The sequence below is a fragment of the Phocoena sinus genome, chromosome 8, assembly GCF_008692025.1.
Source record: "Phocoena sinus isolate mPhoSin1 chromosome 8, mPhoSin1.pri, whole genome shotgun sequence".
Taxonomy (NCBI): Eukaryota; Metazoa; Chordata; class Mammalia; order Artiodactyla; family Phocoenidae; genus Phocoena; species Phocoena sinus.
In genome coordinates, this window is record NC_045770.1 from 96,022,437 (window position 1) to 96,041,298 (window position 18,862).

An 18,862-nucleotide genomic window follows, 5' to 3' on the forward strand; every position below is an offset into this window, starting at 1 on the left:
ATTAATTAAATTTTTAAAAAAGAGAGAGAGAGAGAGAATGTAAAGACAAGCTAAAGACTGGGGAAAAAAATATTTTTATGCATATATCTGATAAAGGATTTTATCTAGATGTACAAAGAACTTTCACAACTCAATAATGAAAAGCAAACAAACCAATTCAGAAATGGGCAAAACATGAGAACAGACACCAAAGAGGAAATATGAATAGCGCACAGGTACATAAAAAGACAACATCATTAGCCACTAGAGGAATGCAGATTAAAACCACAAAAAGTGATCGCTACACATTTATTAGGATGGATAACATTTTTAAGCTGGCAATACCAAGTACTGAGAAGAATGCAAAACAACTGGAACTCTCATACATTTCTGGTGGGTACAACCATTTTAGAAAACAGATTGTCAGTCTCTTAAAAAGTTAAATATACTTGCCATAGGACCAAACTGTCCCACTCCTAGGTATCTCCCCAAGAGAGATGAAGACAGACCTCCAACAAAGACCTGTACACAAAAGTTTATAGCAGCTTTATTCATACCGCCCCCAAAACTGGAAACAACCATCAACTGGTGACTAGATAGACAAATTAAGGTACATGCAACACGGGGGAATCCTAAAAGCATATGCTAAGTGAAAGATGTCAGACACAAAAGGCTATATACTATAATTCCATTCATATGACATTCTGGAAAAACCAAAACTGTAGGGACAGAAATCAGTTCACGAGTGACCAGAAGGAACTTTTGGGGGTGATAGAACTCTTCTCTATCTTGATTATTGTGGTGGTTACCCAAGTGTACACATTTGTCAAAATTCACCAAACTGTACACTTAAAATATAAATTTTTCTGTATATAACGTATACCTCAATAAACCCAACTTTAAAGAAACTGAATGTTATGTGCAGGAATTCTACTGATACTTTCTCTGTACTTAGCTTTCCCAATTACATGCCACACATTTATCACACTAAATAGTGTGTTCTGCAAACACACCAGTATTGACACTTCCTGGTCTACACTTCCTGCTGCCCTGCCCTTTCCTTTCTCCCACCCTGTTCTTGGAACCCCAGCACTTCGGGAGAAGTGGGGTTATGATGGCTAGATTCATTCGCTGGAGCTGGCCGGTTCCTGCCCTGACCCCTCCTCTTGGACAGAAGGAAATGCCCACAGTAGCATCTAGGGTTCTCTGATTGTAAGCAATAGATACAGGCTCCAGCCGCCCTATGCAAAAAGGAGGTCATTGGAAGAGTTCAGCGTTGCTTGCAGAACCAAGGAAAAAGCTGAAGAAAAAAGCTGGGAAGGACAGCGAGCAGGGCAGCCCTGAGGGTCTCAGTGGCAGGAAGTGGTAAATGGGTTTTCTGGGCATTGCTGCCACCATGAATCAGCTGTAAGCAGTTTTAGGTTTTATTGTTATTTCTGTCCATCTCAGAGAAGGGATAAGTAAGCAATGGGCTCATTAGTCTGGCCTGGGTCACACCCACCCCTTTTGAAACAGAGCAGGGCCCTATGGTCCTTGCCCCCCATGTCCTCAGCCTGACTTTTGTCTATGGAAAACTTTAGCCAAAGAATAAATTTAATCAGCGAAGTGAGAAAATATAGAAACAAAGGAAAACAGTCAAATGAGACCAAGTAATAATTGTTTAGTCATTAAGCAAAATCAAGGACCTTCATTTCTCTTCAAGGGCTGTAGATAATATTCTGAGCCACGTCCTGTGAGCCGTCTTATAAATACTGAGACCCCCACCAGGTGGAAGAAGTTAACTACATGACGACCAGACTGTAGCCATGACATAAGCTGCCACAATTCCAAGAACTGGCCTCAAAGAAATGAGAACAAACTGACCCTGGAACTATAGACTAACTGTACCTAAAGCAATCACGGTGACACTGACCAGATCACTGATGGCCAATTTCTAGATGACGGTCAGAGCTGACTGTGCTGTTTCTGCATGGAGCCTCCTCCCTCCGTCTATAAAAGCTCTTGCCCTCTGTCATAGGGTGGGGGGAGTCGGCCTTTGGACTAGAGTCTGCCCTTTCCCCCAGGATGCCGTCCTCGGAAATAAAGCGAACTTTTCATTCCAACAACCTTGCCTCTTTACTAGCTTTAGAGCATCAAGCAGCCAGACCACCACTTTCGGTAACACTTTGGCTGGAGAAAAGCAAGCAGTGCATTGATGGCCCCCAGAGACTGCAAGAGCCAAGGAGCGGGCTCTCCCAAAGGGAGATGAAGACGTTCTTACCCAAAAAGGAATAGATGCCTCCTGTGTGTACTCTCTTCACACCTCGTTAACAAAGGGAAGCAGCTGGAGTGCACATCAGGGAGACCTCATCTAATTGGAGAGTCTCCCTAAGGAAGCGATGGCTGCGCTGCGTCCTGAGAACAAGAAGTTAGCCAGGTTTAGGGGCGAACACGGGAGAGCACTGAAGGAGGTGGAACCACAGGAGCAAAGGAGGAGGGAAGAGGTCCCTGCGACCTTCCAGATACCCTCTCCCCCATCCAAAACAGGCCCCTCACAGCGGACCTCGGTAGTTTGCCATTTCAGCATCCATCCCTCTTCATCAGGCAACACCTCCTAAATTTTATTTCCAGAGCCAAAGCTTACCTACTCTCAGACCACCTTGTCCGGGTCCAAGGGTGGAGCTCGCTATGCGGGGCTTAAGCCGGGCGGCTGGATTTACCCACCTGGCTACAATGATTGGTCAAGGGTGGTCATGTGACCTGGGCTGGATCAATTAGAATAAACATCAAGGCTTTTGAGAAACTGATTTTTTTTCCCCAGCGGACAGAAACTTGAGCAATGTTTTAGGGCAGTGACATGACTCTGTATGATACTGTAATAGTAGATATGTCATTGTATATTTGTTCAAACTCACAGAACGCAGAGCATCAAGAGTGAACCATAATGTAAACTACAGACTTTGGGTGATAATGATGCATCCGTGTAGGTTCATGGATTCTAACAAAGGTACCGCTCTGGTGGGGGATGTTGATAATGGGGGAGCTGTGCATGTGTGGGGCAGGGGGTTTATAGGAAATCTCTGTACTTTCTGCTCAATTTTGCTGGGAACCTAAAACTGCTCTAAAAAATAGTCTATTTAAAGAAAAAAACCTAAATGGTGTAAAGTCTGGAATGCTTGAAGACTTTTGCCATCGCATGGAGCCTGAGAACAAAGCCAACACTTGGAGAAGAGCCCAGACAGGATCTGTTTAATGTCATTGTTTGAGCTGCTGGGTCAAGCTGCACCTCAAGCCAGCCACTCCCCCTGGACTTTTCAGTGACATCATCCAATACATTCCATTTTGCTTCAACAAGCCCTCCCCTGCCCCTCCATGTACCATCTGGGACAAGGATCAGGGTCTTTTATCTTAAAGACCAGCAAGCCAGACTCTCCTCCCATTTTACTGATGGGAAAACTGAGGTCCAGAGAGGTGGAGAGAATTATCCAAAGTCTAAAGATTGTAGTCACCAGGCCAAAAACTAGAAGTCTAGGGAGCTTTTCACTATGCCTTGATGTCTCTCCAGGAAGATCAGTACCATCTGCTGAGGGCGTTAAGGATTCAATTAGCTGCTGGTACCCTCTCTCCCATCACCCCCAGCCGAGACTGAGAAAAAGCTGTTGCTATCATGAGATTTATCAGTCAAGCAAGAGTTTTTGGTTTTGTTTTTCACAAACCTACCATATTAATTTCCTAGAGCTGTCACAACGAATTATCACAAACTCAAGTGGCTCAAAACAATGCAGATTTATTCTCTCACAGTTCAGGAAGCCAGAAGTCCACCATCAAGGTGTCAAAGGTTGGTTCCTCCTGGAAGCTCTGAAGGACAATCTGTTCCATGCTCCTCTCCTAGCTTCTGGTGCTTTGGCTGGAGAAAAGCAAGCAGTGCATTGATGGCCCCCAGAGACTGCAAGAGCCAAGGAGCGGGCTCTCCCAAAGGGAGATGAAGACGTTCTTACCCAAAAAGGAATAGATGCCTCCTGTGTGTACTCTCTTCACACCTCGTCAACAAAGGGAAGCAGCCGGAGTGCACATCAGGGAGACCTCCAACACCCACCAGTCTTGGAGTTTCTTGACTGGTAGCTACATGACTCCAACCTCTCCAACCTCTACCTCCGTCTTCACATGGCCTTCTTCCCTGTGTGTCACCTCTGTCTCCAAATCTCCCTCCTTATAAGGACACCAGTCATAGGATTTAGAGTCCAACTTAATCCAGTATGAACTCATTTTAACTTAACGAAATACATCTGCAAAAACCCTATTTCCAAATAAGTTCACGTTCTGAGGTTCTGGGGATGAGTTTGAGGGTTGAACGCTATTCAACCGAGTACACTTACTACATGCCAAGCATCATGCTACATGCCTTGAGGGATAACTGGGATGAAATGGTGTGTCTAATAATAACACACACACCAGACTCATGTTCATTTTTGTCTCTCTACCTATTTTATTTTTTTAATTAATTTTTATTGGAGTATAGCTGCTTTTCGTGTTCATTTATTTTTTTATACAATTTTTAAAGGTTACACTCCATTTACAGTTATTACAAAATATTGGCTATACTTCCCGTGTACAATACATCCTTGTAGCCTATCTTTTTTTATACATATAAATTTATTTATTTTATTTTATTTTTGGCTGCGTTGGGTTTTCCTTGCTGCACACGGGCTTTTCTCTGGTTGCGGAGCACGGGGGCTACTCTTTGTTGCTTCTCATTGCAGTGGCTTCTCTTGTGGAGCATGGGCTCTAGGCGCGGGCTTCAGTAGTTGTGGCACATGGGCTCAGTAGTTGTGACGTGTGGGCTTAGCTGCTACACAGCATGTGGGATCTTCCTGGACCAGGACTCGAACCCGTGTCCCCTGCATTGGCAGGTGGATTCTTAACCACTGCACCACCAGGGAAGCACTTGTAGCCTATCTTACACGGAATAGTTTGTACCTCCCACTCTTCCACCTCTATCTTACCCTCCCCCCACTAGTTCGTTCTCTATATCTGCGAGTCTGCTTCTTTTTTGTTATATTCACTAGTTTGTTGTATTTTTAGAGTCCATATATAAGTGATATCATACAGTATTTGTCTTTCTCTGTCTGACTTATTCACTTAACATAATGCCCTCCAAATCCATCCATGTTGCTGCAAATGGCAAAATTTCATTCTTTTTTATGGCTGAGTAGTATTCCATTGTATATATATACATCCTCTTCTTTATCCATTCATCTTTTGATGGACACTTAGGTTGCTTCCATGTCTTGGCTATTGTAAATACAGCTATTACGAACATTGTGGGTTCATGGATCTTTTCAAATTAGTGTATTTGTTTTTTTCAGATGTATACTGAGGAATGGAATTCCTGGCTCATACAGTAGTTCTATTTTTAGTTTTTTTGAGAAATCTTTGTACAGTTTTCCACAGTGGCTGCTCCAATTTCCATTCCCACCGAAGTGTCCAGTGGTTCCCTTTTCTCCACATCCTCACCAATGCTTGTTATTTGTGTTCTTTTTGGTGATAGTCATTCGGACAGGTGTGAGGTGACATATCATCATGGTTTTGATTTGCATTTCCCCAATAATTAGCAATGTTGATCACCTTAGACTCACATTAATTTAACACACACTCCCTGAGCACCTACTGTGTGTGAGGCTCTGTGTTAGGTGCTGAAGAGCTAAACATGCCAATGGCATAGCCCCTGTGCTCACGGAGCTCCAGTCCAGGGAAGGAGCTTGGCATGTGCAGGGCTGTCAGCATCTAGGAGAGCGGAGTTCCAGTCCTGTCTCACTTTTTCATAAACTGCCCCTCTCTGGACCTGTTTTCTTTTCTTTAACGTGAGGGGTTTAGAATAGACAATCTCTAACATACTGTTAAGCCCTGGTGTTCTGAAAACTTTTTTTAAATGTGTTTGAAAATGCCTTGTAAACTGCGAAGTGCTGTACACAAAAAGAGAGGCAGAAAAAAGTTAATAGTTAAGTAAGTCAGTCGACCGGGGTTCAAATCCCAGCTCAGCCACTTACAAGCCTCTATGACCTTAGGCGACTTACTTTATCTCTCTGGACCTTGGTTTCCTCTTCCATAAAATGGGATAATAAGATAGCATCTCAAAGAGTTATTATGAGCTTAGAGGAATTAGACCATGCGGTATTGAGGCCAAGGCATGACACAGAGCAGTGCCTGATAACGATTAGCTGCCATATAACTGTTAGCTACACCCTCTCTGCCACCAGGAGTTTACAGTTCATGTGGGAGATGAAACTAATAGGTGAAAAAGTTAGAGAAAAAGATCAGATAGTGGATCAGCCAGAGGGCTCTCGAGTGACAGTGTGGAGAGTTCCCTGGGGATTGGGACAATGCAGCCCGAGGCACATATCTGCCCTCCAACAAACCGCGGGACAGAGGGCAGCAATGCCAGGGTCACTCCATAGGACCAGTGTCCTAGGAGACCAATCAGGAAACCGGGCTCGGGAGGAGATGAACTCATGGAACAGGACAAACTTCAGCTCAGCAGACAAACTGGTCTGGGTTCAAATCTGGCTCTCACCTCCTCACTGGGTGGCCTTGGGCTAGTGACCCAATATGTCTGGGGTCTCACTTTCCTCATCTGTAAATTAGAGATTAGAACAAGAGACTATCCCTCACAGTGTTGTTGCGAGGACTGCGAGTTGTATACGGAAAACCCCGGCATGGAGCCACCTCCAATAAGTGTTAAGTGTTAGTAAAACACCCTCCACCAGGAGGGACTGGCTCTGTCACTCACTCCCCAAGGGTTAGCTGCTAAGCTGGGGAAAACATCACTCTTGCTTGGAGATTATCCAGGTGCATGTTACAGGAGCTTTGGGGAGTAATGCTTTTGGCTATCCTAGACCTCAGAAAAACCAAAAAGGCCCGCACCATCCTAAGCTAGGTGCTTCCCGGAAGCCAGCACCGGGCATAGAGGGGATGTCCTCGGTAGACGTTATTGTTAAAGAGAGCCAGCTCTTTGCTAATCCTCTGCAGTTTTCCCGTTCTTTCATGCAGAACCCCCTCCCCCATGTTGGGACTCCTTTGTGAACAGTCCCTGGCCACGCATCTCATGCTTTGGAAATTGCCCATGCTGACGTGGGCTCTGCCACCCGAGCCCTGCCTTTGGAATGCTCCACTCTGCCTCCAGCTCTGCAGCTTGCATTCAATCCCAGATAATTGTATCCCCTCCCTTGCTGCCTCAGACCCAGTACCACCCAATCCCGGGCCTTCCTGGAACCTTAGACGTGAGTTCCAGCAACAATTAATTACACAGTATAGTGGACCGTGCTCTAATGGTACACTGACAAGGTCTTATTCATCTCCTGCAATAAGGAGTAGGCAGCCCAGAGCTGGATGGCAGCTCACCCAAGCTCTAAGGGACTCAGGCAAGCCCTCTCCCTGCTTCTGCTCTGCCATCCTTTGCTTTCCTCCTATCTTTTGTCTCATGGTTACAAGATGGCTGCTGCCCTTCCAGACCTCAAGTCTGCATTACAGACAGAACATATAAGAACAAGAAGCAACAAAGGCTGTACCTATATCAAGAAAGCAAAGGCCTCCCCAGAAATCCTCAGCTTGTAACTCATTAGCCAAAAGTATGTCACATGGCCACATCTAGCTGTAAGGAGGTCTGGGGAATAAGTATTTTTAGGTGGACACATTGACATACAAACAATATATGGGTAGTGTTAGTAAGAAAGAAGGTTAAGTTAATAGAGGGTGAACCAGGGGTCAGCAAACTACACCAGCAAACCAAATCCAGCCCATGGCCTATCTTTATAAAGTTTATTTATTTATTTATTTATTTTTGGCTGCGTGTGTCTTCATTGCAGCACGTGGTCTTTTTCTAGTTGTGGCGAGTGGGGGCTACTCTTCGTTGTGGTGTGCAGGCTTCTCATCGCGGTGGCTTCTCTTCTTGTGGAGTACGGGCTCTAGGCACGGGCTTCAGTAGTTATGGCACATGGGCTCAGTAGTTGTGGCGTGCGGGCTTAGTTGCTACACAGCATGTGGGATCTTCCTGGACCAGGGCTCGAACCCGTGTCCCCTGCATTGGCAGGAGGATTCTTAACCACTGTGCCACCAGGGAAGTCCCTATAAAGTTTTATTGAAACACAGCAGCGCCCATTTGTTACAACACTACAACAGCAGAGTTGAGTAGTTGTGACAACGACCATATGGCCCACAGAGTCTAAAATATTTATTCTCTGGTCCTTTACAGAAAATGTTTGCCAACTCCTGGGGTAGGCAATTCTTACTGTCTGCCACAAGTACCAGCAAAGGAAAGTCATAATTTTTTTTTTTCCTGGAAAGAATATACTATTTTCCAAAGAATATTCCAATCACCATGAGAAAAACAGAACATTTTTTCCTCTCCTTACATTTATTTTACAGTTTAGTATTAATTTTTATTTTGAATCACATATAGGGCGAATGAGGAGACTTATAAGCTTTTCAGGGTATAGGGCCAATAAAGGTCTTAAATCAGCCTTGATTTTCAGGTACTCCTAGTTGTGGTGTGACTTTCATTCATTCCACAAAGAGGTACTGAGCAGCTTTTGTGGCAGGAATAGTGCCAGGTCCTGGATAGGAACAGGATGAATGAATGAATGGATAGATAGATAGATAATGAACTGAGGGAGAGAAAAAGCAAGAGAGAGAGGGATCAGACTAACAACGTCATGCCTTCTTAATTTTGCCTAGAGAATACCTATATGTTCTAGGAGAAGGGAATATAGACTACGATGGGTATTGTGGGTAAAGGCCTAACTGCTGTAACAAAGAGACCACTTCATAACTGCAGAGGTGTATATAGCATGCAAGTTGATTCCCCTCTCATAGAACGACTGTTCTCAAGGTAGGCAGGGCAGGTTGGCGGGTGGCTCTACTCCACACAGAGATCCTGGCTCTTTCCATCATCTTGCTCCCACAGCCCCTAAAAATTGACCTCGTCTCCATGGTAACAGCTGTGTTATAGGCACATTTGGGTTGCAGGTTATAGGAAGAGGAGGAGAGAACACGGAAGAGCGCCCACCTAACGTTTAAGGCCTAGACCTGGAAAGTACAACACATCACCTCCGTTCCCCAGCCATGGAGTCATGGGGTTCACCTACCCACAAGGGAGGCTAGGAACTGTGCTCTCTGGCTGGGCAACCATTCAATTATCTTGGACAAACGGGGGGGATGAATTTTGGTAGAAAACAGTGATGTCCACTAGATGGAGTAGGCTCAGGAGTCCTTGCTGAACTCAGGGGTGAGAGAGTCAATACCTGCGTGTTCCCAGGAGCTCTCAGGCCCTTCTGCTACCGATCCACTGTCCCGCACACCTGGGAGGTTAGTTCTGTTCACCCTGTCGGGTAGACATCGTCTTCTTCTGACGTCATCAGTGGCTCCCAGCCATGGCAAGAAAATAGGACCACACCCAAAAAGGGCCCAACTGCCACACTAATGACCTTATGTTCTGCCACATACCAAGTTCACACCCTGGGTAATTACTCTTGACAAGACCTAAAACATCACCCTTTATGAATGGTTTAAACAATTAACATTCCTTAAGCAGGTTGTACAAAGTGCACAACTCCTGAGGCCTTAGACCCCTAAAAAACATCCCCACTTTCTCTTCCCTTCATATAAAAAGACAAAAGGATTGGGATCTATGAGATTTACTGTAATGGCCTATTACAACCTTAATCCAAGGGAGTGAAGCTAATGGTGGAATTTCAGGTACAACATAAGGGGAGGGATTGGACACAGGGATGCACCTTGGTCTCCTGGCACATGGGGAGCCCAGACTGTGCCCCAAACATCCAGTGTGGACTGTCCCTGGGTCTCTCTTGGTGAAGTGCATCTGGCCTATATACAGTATATATCTCTGCCCTAGGGGATCCGGGTGACAGCATATTCTTCAGATATATTAATTCCTGTTAACGTGCCAAGGAGAAGGGCCCTTCCAGGAAACCAGGGCCTCTCAGTGGCAAGTTTGCCCTGTTTGCCATTAAAGTGTTTGTCACAGTGAAATATCAGGCCTAAGAGAGAAGAGCACCTAGGGGCTGCTCTTAATAAACTGAAACCCACAACCTTTAAAGTTTGACCCTGTAATGAGACTCTCCAAGTAGGGGTCAGAGGACCAGCTCAGTCCCTCTAAGTCTTTCCTTCCCCCAAAGGGTAATTTGATTCAAAAGTGACAAGGTGATCAGATGGCATCCTCCACCTGGAGACCAGCCCATAACTAGGAAGCAGGAAGTCCCATTTCTAGAGGAAGGGGCAGTGCAGGTATTACAGAGCAAGAGCCAGAGCTGTTGGAAGAGGACAGGCCTGGGGCAAAACTCACCCTCCGGAGGCTGTACCTGCCCTGGGGCTGTTGGTTGGTGCTCATTTCCCTGTAACCCTTCCAGTTCCCATAGCCCACCAAGGGCTGTGTTAAACTGGGGCGAGGGTTCATGCAGTTAGCAAGTGAGACTTTAAATGTACTCCATAAGCTTTACCTTTTTCTTATGGAAATTTTCAAATGTACACAGAAGTAAGGAGACTCCTATACCCTCCATGTTTCCATGCCTAACTTTAACAATTGCCTATCTTGTTTTATCTATCAACTTTTGGGGATATTTTGGGGGGTGGGGGTGAGTATTTTGAGTATTTCGAAGCAAATCTCAGACATCTCACCCATAAATCAAATGGTACTAATTAAATGGTATTTGACATCCTACACACAAATAGTCGTCTCTACTTTCAACCATATCAGCTAGGGTTTTGAGCAAGGAGGTTGAGGCCCACTGGTATGGTCCAGACCCCTAGTTTTAATGACGATAACTCCGGAGAACTGAGCTACCCAACGTTGGTGCCAGAGCGGGTACCAGGAAGAAGTCGGTCCTCCCGGCTATCTGGTGAGTGACGGCCCAGGCTGGTGACCATTTCCCAGCCCCGTCCCTGGGAGGGGGAGGGGGACTCCACTAACTGCTGGCAGGAAGAATCCCGGCTGTTCCCCGAACACACTTCTGGAAGCACAGACCGGTTGCGCGGCAGCGGACCACGAATGCAGCCGGGTACTGGGACGTGCAAGCCGCGGTAACTGGAGCCGGGGATCCTGGGCGGTATACCCGGGTCTGGGGTGGCCTTGTAAAGAGAAGGGGGCCTGCTCCCACGACCGGTGGGATAACCCGGGGCCAAGGTCAGGCTGCGGCCCTGGTCGCTCCGCCGCCACCCCGGGTCCACGTGGGGAGCAAGCCGGCGAGGCTGGCGCGGCGCTCACACCCGGAGCTGGGATCAGGAAGTAGTCTCCCGCGGGCGCGACCCTGGGCGCGGCGCTGCAGGTGCGGCTCAATGTAGCGCGGGACGGCGGCCGCTGCAGAGGAGGGGTTAAGAGCGGGGTCGCCTTCGCGGCCAGGGAACGCCAGCCCCGGGGGTCGGAGCTTGCGGCTGAGCCCGGCCTGGAGAAGGTGTTTGGGGTTGGGGTGCTGACTTGAGGCTCGGATCCGGCCGCCGGAAGGGTCTCGAATCGAGGGTGGGGTGGTGTGGGGTGGGGGCGCTGTTGGGGGCCTCCGGCTCGGGAGAGGGATGGGGGCGGTGAAAGTAGGGGGAAGGAGACTGCAACAAGGTTTTGGAAGTGTGAGCGGGACTAGGTAGAGGGACGCGGGGTAGGTTGGGGGCGGGGGTTCTCTAGACGCCGGGGAACGCGGGGTGTTCCTAAGGCTCTGGGGACGCAGTCCTGCCCGGGGATGAGGGGCAACGTGAACCTGCAGAGGAGCCGAGTCGAGGGGCGTTAAGCCTCTAGAGGATGTGGAGCAGGGGCGGAGGAGGGGGACTGGGGGGAGGAAGTGGGCCGAGGCTCTAGCACCCACAGGCACCTCCCGCGGCTACCGATATCTAACACCAGCACCACCATCTGCGGGCAGGGAGCGCACAAGGGCTGCCAGGGACGCGACGCGAGGCTGACTCCGAAGGCCATTTCTCTGAGGCTGTGGCTTTAAGGGAGACGCTGGGCTTACGGGCTCTTTAAGGAGGCGGTTGGGGGCGTGTCAGGAAATGAATCCTGGGCCCGCCTCGCCGGCGGGAGCGGCCTCGGAAGTCCGGAGCTTGCTGGGCGGAGCGAGGGCCGGCACCTGGGAAGACTGCGCGCCTTGGGCTTGTACCGGCACCTGGGCCGTGAGCGCCTCTGACCTCGCCTGCACCCTCTTTCCAACCACCCCCCCGCACGCTCTCCTTTCAGCTCCTTGCATGCCTCCCCCTCTCACCCTGCAAACCTTTCTCTCCCATAGCAGCCCATGACTGTCTCTCTCAGCACTTCTTCACCGCGCTGTCCCCCGCCCTTTTCTAACACCTCCGCCTTGCATTTCTCCCCCTTTTCCTTCCATATCTCTCCCCCGCCACCCCGCTTCCTGCGAATCCTCCTTGCTAGGTCCCAGCCCCTTCTCCCCTGACCTGTCATCTCTGTCCAACCTTAGCCCGTCCCTCACCTCTTCCCTGTGTCTTGTCTCATGAACCCCCTCGGGGTGGCAGCGGGTTGTGGGACTCACCCCAGAGCAGAACCTCTCCATCCAGGAGAAGGGTGGGAGGCCTCCAGGCCACCCACCATGTGACAGTCGAGGACTTCAGCTTGCAGAAAGCAGAAGTGAGCTCACTGCTCCGTACTCCAGGGAATCAGTCTGGCTGTAGGGTGACCCAGCTCCTCTGCTACCATGAACAGGGCCTCTCTGAAGCGGTCAAAGATCCTGCACATGGCACTGATGGGGACTTCCGACCCCTCCGGAGAGGCAGAGGCCAGCCACGAGAAGCCCTTTGTGCTGCGGGCACTGCAGATCGCTCTGGTAGTCTCTCTCTACTGGGTCACGTCCATCTCCATGGTGTTCCTTAACAAGTACCTACTGGATAGCCCCTCCCTACAGCTGGACACCCCCATCTTCGTCACCTTCTACCAGTGCCTGGTGACCGCGCTGCTATGCAAGGGCCTCAGCTCACTGGCCACCTGCTGCCCTGGTACCATGGACTTCCCCACCCTGCGCCTGGACCTCAGGGTGGCCCGAAGCATCCTGCCCCTGTCGGTGGTCTTCATCGGCATGATCACCTTCAATAACCTCTCCCTCAAGTATGTGGGTGTGGCCTTCTACAACGTGGGTCGCTCACTCACCACCGTCTTCAATGTGCTGCTCTCCTACCTGCTGCTCAAGCAAACCACCTCCTTCTATGCCCTGCTCACCTGCAGCATCATCATTGGTGAGTGGCCAGCCAGGGCCACGGGGAATGGCTGTGGGCGGTGGGGGAAGATGGGGACCAAAACCCTAAAGAATAACCCTGTCAACCACCTTTGACTTTATCTGTCCCAGCTCCCTTGTCATGACAGTCATATGAGGAAGAGCCTGGGGTCCAGAGAAAGCAAGTAACTTTCTGGAGGTCACCTAGCAAGTTAGGGGCCCAATCAGGCCCCTTCAAACAAGATGGGATTCTAATATACATTTCACAGAGGGAAAACCAAGGCACAGAGAGGTTAAGTAATTTGTCAAAGATCACTCAGCTAAGTGGCAGAGGTGGGATCTGATCTCAAGCAATCTGGCTCCTTACACTTGACCACTACTATACTCTCTTGCTTCTCAAGACTTCAAGTGTCCTGACACCCCATCCAGTGCTCTTTCTAGAGGACATGGCATCTTGTAATAAATATACCATCACCGTCTGACCTTGCAGGCTTACAATAATGCCTGAGTCAGTGGCAAGAGATATGCTTTGAGATAACTTAGCCATCTTCCCAGACTTGACCCTCAGAAAATAAAAATTATTGATGGGGACATTGTGCTAATCATTTGCATACAGCATCTCCTGTGTTCCCCAGATATCCCCTGGGTGGTAGCATCACCATGATCAACTCTACACAAACAAGGAAACTGACACTCAGAGAGGTTAAGTCACTTACCCAGAGCCCCACAGCTAGGAAGTAGCCATGCTGGGATGCAAACTCAGGTTGGCCGGACCCCCAGGCCTGTGTTTCTAACCACTCTGCTCTGTTCTTGTCCCCTAGAGGTTAGAACTGCGCTATCCGGTTCAGCAGCCACTGACCACATGTGTCTATTACAGTTAAAATTGAGTGAAATTTTTTAAATTCAGTTATTCGGTTGCAGGTGTTGTTACCAGATTCTGTAGCCACATTTCAAGTGCTTAGTTGCCATGTGTAGCCAGTGGCTACTGTATTGGACAGCACAGATGACAGAACATTTCCATCATCACAAAATGTTTTATTGCAGCCCATTAGGTCAGAGCACCCCCAGCTTCCCACCCCCTCAGAGCCTTCCTGGGGCTCAGTCATCCAGGAATGAGATCTTTCTTTGAACCTGTTCAGGTTCTTCCTGGTGCTGCAAATTTCATCTTGGTTGACCTACATATTCTCAGTTGGTGTCTCAGAGTCTCAGGCTGTGTTGCACTGGTTGCTGGGGAGAGGCCTCTCCCAGGCCACCTGTCCTAGAAAATGTTCCCCTCACTGAGCCACTTCGGGGCCTAGGGCTGCCCAGTCTAGGTCCAAGGTGGGAGCGGGAGCAGGGCAGAGGTTGGAGTTGGGGGGAGCTGCTAAGACCCCTGGCACATCGGGCTCGCTGCTTCCACTTTCTCCCCAAGGGGCTGGTATGGGCTCCCAGGCCTCACTTAGCCAAATGCCCCAGGGATTTCCACTTCAGCCTTGCTGACCCTATAAGGGGTGGAGTGGGAGGGACCTCCTGGTTGGCAAATTTGCATGGCGACCAATGAAGTCATTAGGGAAACTAGGCCCAAGTCCCAAAAAGTAATCGAAGTAGCAGATGGTGAGATAGCTTCTGGGAAAGTGCATTCGCTGGCCAGCCTGAAGGGGCAGGCGCCCTGGAGGCTGGTGCTCTGTGCTGGCCCAGCACCTGGCTTCCTCTCCGCAGTGTTTCCCCTTCCTTCCTTACTCCTCGAGGGGGAAGATGGGTCTCAGGTGACTCTCCAGGCCTCCTGGGATTGAGACACAAAAGGTGCTGTGGAAACCCTGGTGGGGAGTGGGGAGGGAGGAATCTAAGCAGGCATTCCAGAGAAAGTACTAGATGGGTATAAGGAAGGAGTGAGGAGAGAATGTTCTAGTCAGTAGAAAAAACATGTGCATTTCTGCATGGCTGGGCCAGAGCAAGATGCACCCATGAGGCTGCCCAAGTTAAGTGAGTCTGGACTGTTTCCTGAGGGCAGTGGGGAGGCACAGAGGGGCTTTAAGCCAGGACAGGACCTGAGCAGGTCTGTACTGTAGGAAGATCATTCTGTTTGCAAGGCGGAGAGTAGATTGATTGGAGTGGGAGGGTCAAGAACGTGACCCAGATCTCTACAGCTGAAGGAAATGGGAGCTCAGAGAAGTTAAGTAAACTGTCCCCAGGCCACCCAGCCTCTAAATAGCAGAGCCTGATCAGAGCCCAAATCTCGCTGGCACCAAAACCACATCACAGGCTGCTGTGGCGGGAGATAAAACATGTGTAAGATTCAGCTCCTGCCTTCTGGGAAGGTGGGGTCTAGCTAAAGAGACTGTACTGTCCCCACGGGCAAGTGTCTAGCAGCCCAGGGCAGGCAAAGGTCTTGAAGGAGAGCACAGCAGGAGGAGGCCAGGAAGAGGTCTGGGTGCTGGGGATATCAGGAAAGACTTCAGCCCTGGAGAGACTTGGCTTTGACCCTGAAGAAGAGTGGAATCTCCCAGGAAGGCGGAGGGTGTTTCTGGTGCAGTAAATGATCAAGGACACTGAGCTCTGGTGTGAGAAGCAGGGAGATGAGAGGGGACTCGGGGTGATCGTGACATAGAGACACAGATCGTGGCAAGGGCGTGGGAAGCCCCACATGCCAGGCTGAGACTCCTTGCAGACTTGGGGGGCAGTGGGGTGCCATGGAGGCTCTGTGAGCAGGAGATGTCACAACATGAGAGTCTCAGAAAGAGTGACTATCCCCAAAGACCTCAGGCCACAAGTGCTTCTAACTGTTGTAGGCTCCCATTTTACAGACCAGGAAGCCGAGGCTCCGAGACCTTAAGTCGCTTTGCCAAGGTCACCTTAACCACTAAGTGCTGTATCTGTGCTCACCCTTCAGAGCTCATTTCAAATGTTGCTTTCCAGGTGCCCCAGGCCAGCACAGTCGCCCAGTTATGGGCTCTCACAGCACCCTGTTAGTTTTATGGACCTCATTACAATTGTAATTAAGGAAGTAATTGGGAGATTACTTCTTTAAAATTACTTCTTTAATCATTTTAATGTCTCTCTCTTCTGCCGGAATGTGAGCTCCGTAAGGAAGGGTTCATGTCCTGAGCTACTTCCCCAGCCCTGAGTGGTGCTTAGCATATAGTGGAGACTTTGCACATGTTTCTTGCAGGAAGAGCAGGGAGGATGGGATGATGGGGACAGCATTACACAGTCTGTGAACTTTTGGTGGCAAAATTCTCTGTCCTTCCTCCTGCCCCCGCTCACCCTTCTCCTCCTCTCCCTACTGTAGGTGGCTTCTGGCTTGGTGTGGACCAGGAGGGCGCAGAGGGTACCCTGTCTTGGACGGGCACCCTTTTTGGCGTGCTCGCAAGCCTCTGCGTCTCACTCAATGCCATCTACACCAAGAAGGTGCTCCCGGCGGTGGACGGCAGCATCTGGCGTCTGACCTTCTACAACAACGTCAATGCCTGCGTCCTCTTTCTGCCCCTGCTCCTGCTGCTGGGGGAGCTCCCAGCCCTCTACAACTTCCCCCAGCTGGGCAGCGCCCACTTCTGGGGCATGATGACGCTGGGCGGCCTGCTTGGCTTCGCCATCGGCTATGTGACAGGACTGCAGATCAAGTTCACCAGTCCCCTGACCCACAACGTGTCCGGCACAGCCAAAGCCTGTGCCCAGACGGTGCTGGCCGTCCTCTACTACGAGGAGACGAAGAGCTTCCTCTGGTGGGTGAGCAACATGATGGTGCTGGGCGGCTCCTCCGCCTACACCTGGGTCAGGGGCTGGGAGATGAAAAAGACTGAGGAGGAGCCCCGCCCCAAGGAGGACGAGAAGAGTAACGTGGAGGTGTGAGCTCCTCCGGAGAGCCTGCCATGGCCGGCCCAGCCCAGGGAGAATGCCCATGGATGAAGTGAAGGTGTCTCTCTGGACCCAGAGACGGTGGCCTTACAGACCTCATGGGAATCTGGTGGCTGAAATGGAACCCGTGTTTCCAAGTGATGTCAGAAAGTTGCCGAACCTGTCTCGACCCCCTCTCCTATTTCTGGGTTTTTGTCCTCCCCTAGGGAGGAGGGAACCCCCATGGGAAGAGCCAGTTAGGTTCTCTGGAAGAGCACCAGCTCTCTGGGAGTAGGAGAGGGACAGCACCCCTTCCTGTCCCCCTGCCAGGGCCTCCTACCTCCACATGACCTTTGGGGTTGGGGACAGGCCACAACCTTTAAGGGACAGTATTGGCAAAGCCATTACGTCTTCACTTGGACTCAGGGGAGGTGGGGGTGTGACCCCACCACAAGCTTAGGATTTGGGAAACCTCACACCTCTGTGCCCCGGTGTGAGGCCCACCCCAAACCAGCTGCCTTTTGGAGGAAAGTGTAGGCTGGGCTGAGGGAGGAAATGAACAAGCATTCTCTCTTCTCTGCATTGAGACCAGCAGCCCCCGTGCAAGGGGGTGAAGGATCGGGGGTACCAAGCCTGGCCCAGGCCCCTGCTCATTAACACCCTCCCGCAGTCGCTAACACCAGTTTTGCCCGCCTCACTCCCCTGCCCCTGAGGGGCAGCTGCCACCTGGCACAAACAGCTACCTGGCTCAGGTAACAGCCCCCCAGAAGTGGAGGCAGGGAGCCGCTTTGGCTTCTCCCAACTCTGCCTCTCCAGGGAATGCTGATGGAGCCAGGGTCAGCTCAGAGCCTTCCACCTAAGCTGTGCTGGGCCCCCCAAGATCCAGGTCCCTGCAGGGCAGGTGTTGTAACCTGATCTTGATGAAGGTGTTAAGCTAACAATTACAAACTTCCCTGAGTTTGGGATGGAAAGAATCTTCCCTTCCCCTCACCACACCCTCTGGGCTTGAGGGTGGCTTTCACAACTCCTGTTCCTTCTGTTGGGTGTTTTGTTCCACCAAGTGGAACGAAACTCCGTGGGGTAACTCCTGATGTCTTCAGCACCTGTAACGAAAGGCTGGGGAGAGTGGAACTTCTCACGACTACTCTCTTCGCGTCCCCGCACAATCCCAGGTGGTTTCTAATGCAGTTGGTGGGGCCTGATGCCCTGAATTGTGTGTGATTTAATTAAAAATCAGAGTAAGACATCCTGTGTGTGTGCAGCGAGAAGAGACAGGCAGGGTCTGGCTGGGATTTATGAACGAAGGCTCATCCCTGCCATCGCCAAGCCTGGGTTCTAGCAGGACAACCCTTCTAAGAATCTGTTCTCCCTCCAGGCAAGGGGTTGATTCAAATACCAAGACTCCTTCCAGACCTCAGGTTTCATATTGGTGCTTGTTGCCATTTACTGGGCACTTGCTGGAGGCAAGACACTGCTGAGTCCTCTATTCCATCATTCATCTCCACAACCCTCCCACGCGCCTTGAAGTGGGCACCATCGCCGATCCCCCATTTTACAGATGAGAACACTGAGGCTCAAGGAGGAGCACAGGAAGGAAGAGGCAGCAGTAGGATTCGGACGGAGGTCTCTGCCTTCAGAGCACGGGTAGCCAGCATTTTTTGAGCATCTACTACATGCCAGGCACTGTGGTAGAACATACTGGTATGAAGACCCAAATCTGCTTCAAGGGTCTCGAATATAAACACACATCAAATAACAGATGCAGTATTGCCCTGAGGTCTCAGAAGATGGAGAGACCAAGTCTTCACAAGGGCCAAGATGTTTGAACTGAATATTACTGGGCAAGTAGGGGGTTCCAGGAGCAAGGGTAGACTGGC

General features: G+C 50.0%; 1 protein-coding gene across 2 annotated transcripts; it reads left to right on the forward strand.

Annotated features, from left to right (window-relative positions):
* Positions 1–10,952: 10,952 nt before the first annotated feature.
* SLC35C1 (solute carrier family 35 member C1) lies at positions 10,953–18,231 on the forward strand. 2 transcript variants are annotated; one of them, XM_032641871.1, is made up of 3 exons: positions 10,953–11,049; positions 12,668–13,194; positions 16,441–18,231. In XM_032641871.1, exons 1-3 carry the CDS (start codon positions 11,018–11,020, stop codon positions 16,998–17,000), a joined length of 1,119 nt encoding a protein of 372 aa, XP_032497762.1. In that variant the 5' UTR covers positions 10,953–11,017; the 3' UTR covers positions 17,001–18,231. The 2 variants fall into 2 exon arrangements, with proteins under 2 accessions (XP_032497762.1, XP_032497764.1); XM_032641873.1 differs by lacking the exon at positions 10,953–11,049 and adding an exon at positions 11,301–11,420.
* The last annotated feature ends 631 nt before the right edge of the window (positions 18,232–18,862 follow it).